The sequence below is a fragment of the Danio rerio genome, chromosome 5 (assembly GCF_049306965.1).
Source record: "Danio rerio strain Tuebingen ecotype United States chromosome 5, GRCz12tu, whole genome shotgun sequence".
Taxonomy (NCBI): domain Eukaryota; kingdom Metazoa; phylum Chordata; class Actinopteri; order Cypriniformes; family Danionidae; genus Danio; species Danio rerio.
In genome coordinates this window covers 35,102,622-35,115,785 of record NC_133180.1, presented here as the reverse complement: position 1 = coordinate 35,115,785, position 13,164 = coordinate 35,102,622, and the positions used below count along the sequence as shown (strand labels likewise).

The 13,164-nt window shown below is 33.8% G+C and overlaps 1 protein-coding gene across 1 annotated transcript in view; it reads right to left on the bottom strand.

Moving 5' to 3' along the window:
* lamc3 (laminin, gamma 3) overlaps positions 1-13,164 on the bottom strand; it is a 136,138-nt gene that overhangs the window by 50,481 nt on the left and 72,493 nt on the right. Inside the window, exons 10-11 of the mRNA XM_682251.11 lie at positions 9,580-9,778; positions 6,975-7,078 (exon numbers count right to left, since the gene is read on the bottom strand). Of these exons, the coding sequence (XP_687343.5) occupies positions 6,975-7,078; positions 9,580-9,778 (303 nt within the window). The remainder of the gene's footprint in view (positions 1-6,974; positions 7,079-9,579; positions 9,779-13,164) is intronic.

Here is a 13,164-nt window from a genome sequence, read left to right as displayed (position 1 = left end):
TTAGCTAATATTTTTTTGTGCCCATTTTGTTATGTTACATTTTGTTATGTTTTGTTACAAAATTATATTTATTCTTATGTGAGATGCCTTTTGCATGTGTGTGTGTTCATATACAGTACATACTGATTATAATGTGTACATTATAGCAGAGCAGGGACCTCATGTATCAGTGCTGCGTACACACTGATATGTAATGGGGAAAAATGAAAAATAAGTTGGGCAAATGCTGGATTCGAACCGGATTCATGAATGATAGTCAAAACATGTCGCCATGCGTTTCAAGAGCTACGCCACTCGTGCTGCTGATAATCGCTCGACTATCACTTAATTACCTTATTCCAACAAGGTGTCCAACGAGACCCCACTACCAGCGTCAGCTCTCTCACTCGATTTTTTTTTCTTTTTTTATTAATTGCGGAGGACAAACTTTTAAATAACACCTTTCTCCTTTTGCTTGATTTTGCCATTGCTTCTTCGTTTGGTTTTGCCAAAGTAGAGTCATTAGCATATTCATACGAGGGAGGAGGCAGGGAGGGGTTTTGCGCTTGTTTACGTGCGCTCAGTTTCAAGTTAATTCGGATGTACAAAGAGGATATGCGTGGGATTCGGCGTACGAAGTGTTTCATACATCTGAATTTTTTACTGCGTACACACATTACAGTTTTGTGCGTACTGTATGCATTGTTTTAGTATGATTTCAACGCAAGTCTTCGTACATGAGGCCCCAGGAGAGCAGTTAAAACTCATGCACGTATTTTAGTGCAGCAGAATCAATAAGAGTACCTGTCAGCACAGGATGCGGTGGAGGAATAATTATGCTCTTTGGTAAGCTGTAATTTACTTCCTTTGATGAAGAAAACAGACCACAGAGAGACACAGAGTGAAAATGTATTCACAATGGGGTTCCTCTACTCAATCACACCGAATCAAGCTGTTTGTTTCACACTCACACACGCTGCTGAATTCAAACTGCATGTGTTAATAAGTGCAGTTTGGCAGGTATGAAAATAGTTTAGGTTTCTCTTATACTAGTTTTCTCTTTTTCTACAACTACAGTCTGCTGAGTAATGATGTTCAGTGCTTTGATTTTGCTCCTGATTAAAGTTGAACTTATTGAGTTTTACTTTTTTCTATGGCAATTATGCACATCTTTCTTTCTTTCTTTCTTTCTTTCTTTCTTTCTTTTTTCTTTCTTTCTTTCCTTCTTTCTTTCTTTCTTTCTTTCTCTTTTCAGTTTAGGCCCTTTATTAATTTTTATAATTATTATTTTCCAGTACATGTTTTACACAGTGGATGCCCTTTCAGCCACAACCCAACACTGGGAAACACCCATACACTCTTGCATTCACATACATACACTATGGCCAATTTAGTTTATTCAATTCACTTAGAGCACATCTTTTTGAACTGTAGGGGGAACTGGAGTTTCCAGAGGAAACCCATGCCAACACACAGGGAGAACATGCAAACTCCACACAAAAATAAAAAAAATGGCCCTCTGCACCACCGTGACACCCTTTCTTTCTTTGAACAAAACCAAATACTTTAAACAGAAATTAATGAATAAATAATAATATAAACAACTATAATTTTTTATGGGTTTCATCTTTTATTGTGATGGAATAGTGAAGGACAAGCAGACAAGCATAAGGAGCAGATGCTTAATTTGAGATCGGACAATGGCGACTGCTGTAGTTATTCCAGTTGTGTTATTTTCTTGTATTTATCTTCAGGAATCACTAAAGGCATATATCATGTTATGATTCTGATCTAATGTGGCACTAAGATCGTAACTATACTGCACATTTACACAGTGGCCATATTCATCTATGTAAACGCACCAAAAACAACATTAACATTGTAGCAGACACTGTAAAAGCTCATTCCCAGCCACTAGACTTTTCTCACAGGATTTGAGTGTCATCGAGTGTTAGAATGTTGTGGGACTACTATACAGGAGTTGTTATTATGGATTATAGATCGGGAAATTTAGCGGCTTTTATTTTAGTGTTTTTTCATGGTAACGGTAAACATAATGGTGAAACACAAATGCATTTATGAATATATTAAACATGTGCTTGTTTGTTTGTAGTAAAAATACATAATAATGACAAAAAATAGTAATTTGTGGATCTCATTACTTCCGGGTGCAACTATCCTGCCGTTGTGGCTGGTGTATTCTGGGAAAGTTTCTTACCCTCTGGTTTCGAGTGTGGTCCTGAAAAATTTTCATTCGAAGGGTATCTACCCCTTCCCCTTAGCCTTAAAGCTAAAGAGAATTGGGACAAGGGGAAGGGCTAAGGGGTAGAATTGGAATTGGGCCTATATATCAGCGCATTTAACCACTAGGCTATTGGTGTAGACAAATTAATGGTGGATGTGTGTGGATGTTTCCCAGAGATGGGTTGCAGCTGGAAGGGCATCCACTGCATAAAAACTGGCTGGATAAGTTGGAGGTTCATTCCGCTGTGGCGACCCCGGATTAATAATAAAGGGACTAAGCCGACAAGAAAATGAATGAATGAATGAATAATTAATGTATTGTTTATAAGTTTTTGTTAATTCGTACTACAATGTTTCTATAAATAATAAAGATAATAGCAAAAAACAATAATACAAGCAACAACAATTAATATATGTTAATTTCTTCTGTCTCTAAATCTATTGTTAAAAAATAAATAAATAACAATTATTATTGTTATTATTATCATTATTATTATACAAATTAATAAAAAAATCCTATAGAAAACTGCAAAAAATTAAACATGCTACTATGAAAAGCAACCATTTATCAGGAGTCAATAATATGTTAATAAAAAAACAATACATAAATAAATAAATAAATAGATAAATAAATAAATAAATAAATAAATAAATAAATAAATAAATAAATAAATAAATAAATAAATAAATATTATAAAAAATAATATAATAAACATAAAATTTACTCATGCCAATGTTTTTCATTTACAACCTCTATACTTTCCAGGATGAAAATGAAAACTTTTTTTTTAAAAAATGATTAATGTATTAAAGAGGAAACAGCCTATGGTAATTCACATTTAAACCAGTAAGCAGCCAAAATAATGCCAGAATGAAAAACACTCAGCAATATTGTTCTCCAGTGGGTGATGCTTTCCACTTGGCATGTTGATTAGGCCCATCGCTGCACGTGTCTCAATGATGTTATTTTGCAATTCTGTCTAAAGAGCATGGAAATCATTGAAAAATAAAAAACAATCACTACAAGAATAACAAGCCAGGAAAGCATTGAGGGGTTCGACAAAACTTGCAGGCTCCTCTAGACTTCTAATCGATCACTGATTACAGTACAGTCCATTTTGCCAACTCTGAGATGCATGTTCCTATCGGCAGGCTTAATCCATTTCTTTTAGTTTGCAATGATTGAATTTTAGTCTAATTTCTGTGCCAATCTCTGCGCAAACACACACACAATATCACCTCTTTTAACTTAAATTAGGAATACTAAGAATAAGATTGCCTTACAAACATATTGTGTGTTGTGAGATTTTAGTGTGGGGTAAGTTTTGATGGTGTGGGTTTTCTGATGGATATGCGCTCCAGGATGGAGTAACACATATAAATTCTTATGCCTTTATGCTTATAAATAAAGCTGAATGTTTAAGACTATAGGATGACCTTAGTGTCATCCCACTGCAGTGTCATTGCTTTTTCTGTATACCAGTTGATTTGTTTTCATAAGGATACCCAGCCAGGTCAGAGGTCATGGAGACCTCTTGAGTAGACCTGGACTCTTGAAGAATTAGAAACTGTTACCTGAGTTACGTGCCATTTTATGTGTTAATCTATTAAAGTTAATTCTTTTGTATGTAAGCTGCCAGTTTGGATGTAGATTGTACCAGTTTTTAACCAGTTTTGATAAGACTGCTGAGAGTTGGATTTGAGCTGAGCCTTGATTTTGAGTTGCTGAGCCTTGGGTAGGAAACTTGAGTGTGTATGTTCTATTTCTTTGTGGACCATTTCACTGGTCTGGGGTCAGCTCAGAAACAGCCTAGTGGCTACCTGATGTTTGCATGCTTAAGATATTGAGATATTGTTCAAATTTGTAAGCACACATACATATGGAAATGTTCATAGTCTATATGTGTTTTAACCAATGAGGTTAAAACACCTACTGTATATGTACTGTATGACGTAGTTAAAAAGCATTAAGGGCTTTTGCTGTTTCAAGGACCGAAAAATACGCTTTGAGCCTTGGCGCATGGTCTAACAGGTGGTCTAACAATTGTGCTTATTCTCTTAATGAGTTATTGGTGTGTTTTAAGAACAAACCAATTATAGTCTCATCTCCCATCCCCTTTAAGAGTCAGTTGCGTCATGCCATGGCACATTTGCTATTACATGGCAGACTTTGTAAGTGAAAAAACTGAAAGCTTCACTAGCCAGAAAACAGTTAAACAGACCGTCTGCAGCGAGGTTAAAGAATAAGCCTCCTCCAATCGACCTTTACTTTTACTTTCTTTTTCTCAATTTCCTGGATAAGGAAACGTGTTGAACGCACTTCATTGAAGACATCCATTAGCCTACATAAATAATTTTGTTTGTTAAGTGCAAAAATTTGTTTTAAAACTCGAAATTCAGTTTTAATTTCAGAGTTATATATAAACACACGTGCTGTGGCTCATATGGTCCAAAACCTGACAAGCGGACAAATCTAAGCTTGTTTTTAATAAAGCAAATATAAATATGCATATAAATAATAATAATAATAATAATAATAATATAACATTATACAAAAGCAAGTTGTCATAAGTAACAGGGGCATGGAGGCATTGGTTTTTATGTTTATGTGGAAAGTAATAACTTTTGTAATAATTAATATTTAAATTATTTTCATTTGTAAAAAAAATTTGCAAATTGCTGTAAATCCTGCTTGTTTTAGCAATGTGTAAGCGAGGCGCACAACTATCTGCTCTGTGCTGGACTTTAGACCTGATGACATGATGACATGTACAAGAGGAAAATGTCAATGTCAGTGTTTCTTTAGACTGTTTTTCTTAAGTGTAATTATAAATAGAATTAATCAATCTTAACATTAGAGTCTGGCTATATTCGCACACTGTTTTTTTTTTATAATAATTTTTTAGGGGTTTTTCACCTTTATTTTGAAAGGAAAGTAAGGGCCCTATCATACACCCGGCGCAGTGTGGCGCAATGCGTGGCGCAGTAGTCTTTTGGTAGTTTCAGCTTGAGTCGTTTTGAGGCGTTGCGCTACGCTTTTTAAATAGCAAATGCATTAGCACTCATTTTTGCGCCGATAGGCGTTCTGGTCTAAAAAGGAAGGAGTTCTGAGGCGGACCGCTGGTGCGTTGCTATTTTGAGAAACTATAATAGATTTTTCATTAGACCAAAACTAACCCGGTCTAAACTCCGGCGCAGAGTTGCGCCTCGCTTACGCACTGCTTAATACACACAAGAAAGCAATAGGCAAATATCTTTACATATGAAAAATGTAAATATTAAGGATATATATATAGTATATAATAAGAATAGATATAGGATATAAATATAAAGGATTAAAATATTACAAAACATTATTTTCTAGCCTACATAAATATGAAAAATCACTGCTTTTATGTCTTCTTCATCTCGGGAGGCTTTTTCAGTTCATTCATAACAATTTGCTTTTGTATAATGTTATAATTATTAGCAGTATTATTTATTATATCCATATTTATATTTGTTTTATTAAAACAAGCTTAGATTTGCCCACCTGTCAGGTTTTAGACCATATGGGGCACAGCATGTGTTTTAGGATATAACTCAGGTTTTTGAGCACATTTTGCTATTATTATTCATTTATTCGTTTGCTGGAAATTAGAACTGAATTTAGAAATAGTTTTAAAACAAATATTTGCGCTTAACAAACAAAAGTATTTATTTATAGACTAATTGATGTCTGTGCGTAAAGGTTTCCCTATCCAAGAGCGAAAGTGAAAGTGATCCATTATCTCTCATTCTCACGCAGTAGATGCTCTGTTTAACAGTTTTCTGTTAAAAAATGTTAACTGTTAACTGTTTGCTTGTGAAATGCTCATTATTTCCACTTAGACTTACTTTGCGTCATGTAAAAAGCGAATGCCGTCTTGGCACGACGCAGCTGACTCTTAAAGGGAATGGGAGATGAGATTTTAATTGGTTTATTCTCAAAACACACCTATAACTCATTAAGAAAATAAACTCAACCCTTTTAGAACATGCGCCGCGGCGCAAGGCAGATTTCCCATCCTTAAATTAGCAAAAAACGCGTCCTGACACGCCCTGAAAGCGTTTGCGCCCTGCGTTTTGCGCTCTGCGCATGGACCGTCAAAATAGAGCCCTGACGGTTACAGACAGGAAAGTATTGGGTGCAGAGAGAGGCAAAGGGTCAGCAAAGGACCTCAAGCCGGGAATCAAACTCGGGTTGCCGTGAGCACCACGGTGCTATATGTAAACGCACTTAACCACTAGGCTATTGGTGCAGACTCTTCACACACTGTTGACACACAGATATGTTTAAACCCATTTTAAAATTTGTTTTTATAAAAAAGGTCCCCTTTTATGTGTACTAATTATCACAATCATATTTGTGCAAAAAGCTTTTTTGAGTTCACGCTGTTTGTATTGGTCCACATTGATTTCTCTTTGTGATTTTTCAGTACAGAAATTGAATTATTATACAACTTTAAAACAATACATTTGCTATGAAAAGACTTATTTATAGTTATTGGGGGTAATTCATGGTCTGTTGAATGTAATTTGTTAATTCTAATAACTTTACTAGTTTAAGTTACTTAAAATGCCACTGCTGAACTTTGAGGAGAATAATGACACCAGTTTTTTTTTTTTTTTTTTTACTTCACAGATTGTTCAAGTTTAAAGAAAGTTAATACTAAAATTCACACAAAGCTTCAGGCAGAGTAGGAAAATGCTGTATATGAACATTGACTTACAGTTCTGGCCTCCTGCATTACTGATATGTAGAGCTGTCAGATTGTAAAGCATGCGGAGAAACTCAAATGATGATACAGATGGATTAACGTGCTTCTCTGTTAACCTGGAGAGCAGAAAGCAGAGAAATAATAGTGAAAACTGTCATTTTCTGCTATAATACAAAGCTGGTGTTTTTCTAGAGAAAACAGCACACACATCAGACTTGTTTATTTATGCCAAGCTCTTCATTAAGGTCTGCTAGGCCTAGTCAATTTAAGATAAACCAAATAAAGAATGTTCCTCTGTATGAATGAGTCACGAGAAAATACATGCATTTACTTGTCACTCTGGCAAGAAAGTAGCCTACCCGTCAAAACAATCAGTGCAAAAGTAAAAAACTTCTATGAAAATAAAAGGCTTCAGCTTAGCGGAAAACATTGTCAAATAAAGTGGCTTGTGCATAATGTCACATGTACACAAGTGTCGTGACTCCATCATTGTTTTGTAATCTTTTTCATGTTGTTCACACAACCCTCAATAGGGTCTCAATAGTCAGTTATTGCTGTAAAACCTTCTTATGTAAGCACAAAAGAAATCCCATTTAAAGCAATTCAGCCTATAACATAACCTGCTTCCACCTCATATTAAGAAACTGTTGTGGTGATCAATTCACAAGCTGTCAGAGGTAAATACAGTTGGAAACGGTGTAGTAATTGCTGTAATATCCAGCTTTTAGCAGCACTGCAAGAAGAAAATAACAACTCTTGCACTTTCATGGGAACAACTAATATACTTTAAGCATAAAGCTCAGTCCTGCTATAAATCTGGCCTTTTCACTAATGAAAGCTTGTATATTTATTCTGAAACATAATGAAGATCTTAACCAACAACACAAACAGTTTGCAATGACCACTGTGTAAATTTTACACTCTATTCTATGCTTTATCTAAAGTTTGAGTTTCTTTGCTTTGGAGGGTGTGCTTTTTTGGAATAATTTGTTACTTGCTTGTCAGTTTCTTTTTTTTCCACTTTTAATTATACTTGTATACTTCTCTGATTTGTGTGAAATGTTTTTAGCAATTACAATTAATAATTTAGAAGACACAGACTTACAAATAAGGAAAACAACAAGGCGGTTCATTTTAAATAGGCATGATACCAGCAAGCATTTTTTGTTTGTTTGTTTTTAAAAGGTGTCTAAGAGATGTCTAACAGACATCTAAACATAGTCCTCCTGGCTAAAACAAGGCAAAATTTAGGTTATCAGTAAAAATCTAATAGACTTCTAAGAATAGGCCAGAACTAGACTAGTCATCACATAAACTGAAATGAATGACAACACATCAAGGGTGGACTTAACCAATAAGCAAGATAAGCAGCATTATACTTAATATTTATTAAAATTGTAAATAACTGCTTTCTTATTGTATTTAGTTTTAAATAAAATTATTACTCCAGTCATTATTGTTTTTAATAATAATAATAATAATAATAATAATAATAATAATAATAATAATAATAATAATGATAACAACAACAAAACAACAACAATAATAATAATAATAATTATTATTATTATTATTATTAGACAAATTTTTGACGGACCATATGACTTTGAAGACTGGAGTACTGAAGCTGATTACTCATCATTAAAATCACTGGAATAAATTATTAAAATAAATTATATTCTACTTTTGAACAGCTATTTCATAGTGCAATAACATTTCACAAAGATTTAAAAAACCTTTCCTGACCTCCAACTTTTGACAGAAATGTGTTGAAAATGTTTTGACTCCATTAAACAGAAATTAAGGTAAAAAATAAACAGTGGGGCTAATAATTCAAGGGGGATAATAATTCTCAGACTTCAACTGTGTGTGTATATATATATATATATATATATATATATATATATATATATATATATATATATATATATATATATATATATATATATATATATATATATATATATATATATATATATATATTTTTTTTTTTTTTTTTTCCCACTGGCAACCCAAGTTCAGCCTTGTATCAGCCGAGCTGTGTTTATATGTCTATTAGATGTCTATTAGATGTCTATTAAACACAAAATTGTTTGCTGGGTATATACACACAATATGGAATAAACTCTAATCAAATTTATTGATAACAAAATCAAGGACAATAAGTTAATTTACCTTATTATAAAGTTATATCTGTCATTTCTGTCAACAACAAAAAAAGAGCTCCTCATAAATTCTATTTAAACAAGAATGGATTGATTAATAACAGCTGGGATCAAATTGTTTTGCATTTGTTTATCTGCAAAACATCTATTAGACTCAAATTTCTGACGTTTGCAATATGTTTCTTTAAAATTTTCACTGACAGCCCAAGTTTAGCCCTGTCTTTTCCAAGCTGTGTGCGTTTAAATGTGTATTAGACGTCTATTAAACACAAAATTGTTTACTGTGATAGATGAACAATGGTGCTGCAGTATGTATCTATACAATCCATTCCAGGTCAGAACAAAACATGAGGGTTGATGTATGAAAATAAATATGTAATTTTACCTTGTACACTAATAATCTGTCCTGTATGAGCAAACAACACTCATAACAATCACTTTTTCACACACACCTGAGAGAAAAGGAGTTAATGGGTGTCTTTTCCAGCTGTGAATAAGGCTCCTGTTGAGTGTGTAAATCAGCAGAAACTGACATCCCAGAGCCCTCCAGCCTCACAGTCACACTTCTGGGCAACAGCTCCTCCAGCTCGGCTGTAAATGACATGCTAAGGGTCCGTCCGTAACTTAGCAACATGTTTCCAAGATATTTATCTGCAAAAAAGATTAAAAAGAAATTATGTTTAAAAAATTAGCCAGCATATTCTGATTGGTATTTGACCATGGTGTGATTAGCCACACGTGAGAGTAACATCTATCAGGTAGCAACAGCTGGGCTGTGAATTGAGTTAAGTGGTTTGCTCAAGGGCAGCTCAGAATGTTCTGGAACACAAACCCACAACCTGCAGATTACCAGCACATTACACCAGCCGCTGAGCTGCAGCGACCCGATTACCAAAGATAAACACCAGCACAATGAAGAGTGTGTGACCATGACAGATAACAACTGTAAAAATATATCAGGAGACCAAAATGTTCAGTTCACTGAAGGAAGTGGAATTTTCTGGTTTGGAGAAAGTATGAAGGTTGGATCTCTCTGATCTCGTTGTGTTTGTACATCTTTATATGCAAGAGAGTGTAAGAGGACGACCCTAATTGCCACTCATCTCATCCTGCCTCATTAAAGAGCTTTAATAAGACTTCAAAGATTCCAAGCTGAGCTTCTACACACACATAAAAACTCACATGCATGCGTGGACACAAGCTAGTATTCACACACACATATATATATATATATATACACACACACATGCTGAGGCACATACAGAACTGTGTGCTTTTATAAACCTACTGTTGTTAAATCAATAAAGAACACAAAGTCTTAGATTAATCTGTTTGATTAAGTATTTAGTATAGAAAAGGCTAGAGTGGCTGTTAAGTAGTTGGCACATTTTAAATAGCAGCAGAAGTCAAGTTTGAAATCAGCTCTGCCACACTGCTTTTTCAGAAGCAGGCGGCAGTATTTACAATATAAGAGAATTAGAATGAGAAAGAAGGTTATTTAATGGACTCTGAATCTGGTGCCAGACAGGCTGGTCATTTTTGAGTATTTTAGAAAGTGCTGAAACTAAGATATTTTTGGATGAGCATCTCAGGGATTTATAGAGAATGGTCAGAAAAAAAAGTATAAACAGTTTTAATTCTGTGGGCCAAAATGGCTTGTGGCAAGTTGTCAGTGTATAGTTACCAGGCTAGTTTTTTTAATTATAATTTTGTGGATAAAGCAGCAATATTAAAGACATATTTCAACCAAAAAAAAATTATTCTGTCATTATTTACTCAATCTTGACTTGTTCCAAAACGAGTTTGAGTTTTTTTTCGTTCTGTTAAACACAAAGAAAATAAAAATGATAGAAGCCTGTAACCAATGGTTTACATGGTATTTATTTTTCCTACTATGGGTGGTAATGGTTACAGGTTTCCAACATTCTCGTTCTGAAAACGTACCGCTATATACATTTCCGGAGAGCGCAAAATATGTTCCAGGAGGTACATTTTCTTTCTACAGTTTTTGCTTTCGTGAATGCACCACAGGCTTTTTTTTTTGCTTTTTTCTCTCGCATTAATCCACCAGAGGCCACTGTTGACTGACTGACTGAATAACATCCATATGACGGTAATCGGTCAGCTGGTAAGTGTGAAAAGGAACGACATCATACTGCCACATAGCGTTTGTTTCAAGGATGAAATGCAGCCATACATACTTCTGGCTAAATAATCCGCGAACTCCAGAAATATATAAGCCTGTGTTGAACATTCTTCAAAATATCTTTGTTTGTGTTCAAGAGAACAAAAAACATCAAACTGTTTTTTGAAACAAGTAAAGGCTGACTAAACGATAACAGAATTGTAATTTTGGGGTAAGGCATGCCTTTAACTTCATAATACACTCATTACAATCGAGGTGTGCAGGATAATATCTCTTAATACACATATGACATTGAAGCAAATCGGATTGTTGAGTCAGAATTTGACTTGATCACAAACATAGATCAATCTTGCTTTGTATGAACATTTCAAGCATACTGATGGAATGATGTTGGGGATTTTTTTTCTTTGGACACTTTGAATTCCTGAGTTTTGTTGCTCTCCATGCCCATCTCTATATGACCGTGTTGAAATAGCTATTTTCAGCAAGATAAAGCAACATGTCACACAGCTCAGATAATCTCAAACTCATTTCTAGAACATGACAGCGAGTTCACTATTACTCAAATGGCCTCCATAGTCTCAGTGTCTCAATCCAATTGCATACAATTTAGATGTGATGGAAAAAGAGACTTATCCCATAGAGAAAAATTGGAAGCATACAAATATTTGGAAATTACCTACATATGACGTATGCTATATTTGGATTTCAAATATGTAAAAAAAAAAAAAATGTATAAATTTATTAGATATTATTATATTTAAATATACAGTTTATGTCCATATGTTCATATATGGCCATATATGAACACATGTAGAGTATAAAATTATGGCTAATATATTTTAGCTATATGTATTCCAATGGTTGAAATATATGTGCAAATATATGTGCAAACAGACATTTTTGCAATATTTTAAAATGTTGCATATATTTTATTTATGTGAGATAAAAATATGATCTTAAGAGTCAGAATTATTAGCCCCTTGTTGAATTTTTTTCTCTTTTTAAAATATTTTCCAGATGATGAAGAAAATTAATTTTGGAAGACGAAGAATTATATTTTTTCTTCTGGAGAAAGTCTTATTGTTTTATTTCGGTTAGAATAAAAAAGTTTTAAATTTTTTAAACACCATTTTAAGGACATAATTATTAGCCCCTTTAGGTAATTTTTTTTTTTCGATAGTTTACAGAACAAAGACAAACCATTGTTATACAATAACTTGCCTAATTATCCTAACCTGCCTAGTTAACCTAATTAACCTAGTTAAGTCTTTAAATGTCACTTTAAGCTGTATAGAAGTGTCTTGAAAAACATCTAGTCAAATAATATTTACTGTCATCATGGCAAAGATAAAATAAATCAGTTATTAGAGATAAGTTATTAAAACTATTATGTTTAATAATGTATTGAAAAAATCTTCTCTCTGTTAAACAGAAAACGCAGAAAAAATAATCAGGGGGGCTAATAATTCAGGGGGCAAATAATTCTGACTTCGACTGAATGTAAATGGAATGTATTGTCATAGCATATTTGAAATAAATTGTCATAGAAAAAAACTCTCTGGGAAATGATTCCTTGTTGCACCTTGTTGAATCTGAGCCCTGAAGAACTATGGCAGCTCTGAGGCCAACATGGTGTCCAAACCAGTGCTAGCAAAGTGTACCAAATAAAATATAAATAAAATTACAAATTCCAACTGCAAAAATAAAACCCATTTACATTTTACCAAACACCTTTTTAAAAAGGTTGTACATGGTTGCTAGAAGGGATACAGCTAGTCTGAAATTGATGGCAATTATTTACATTATATAATAAATTACCCATTACATTGTGTTTTAACAACGTCTACCCTAACCCCAAAACCTACACCTCAGAATAATGTAAAAATAG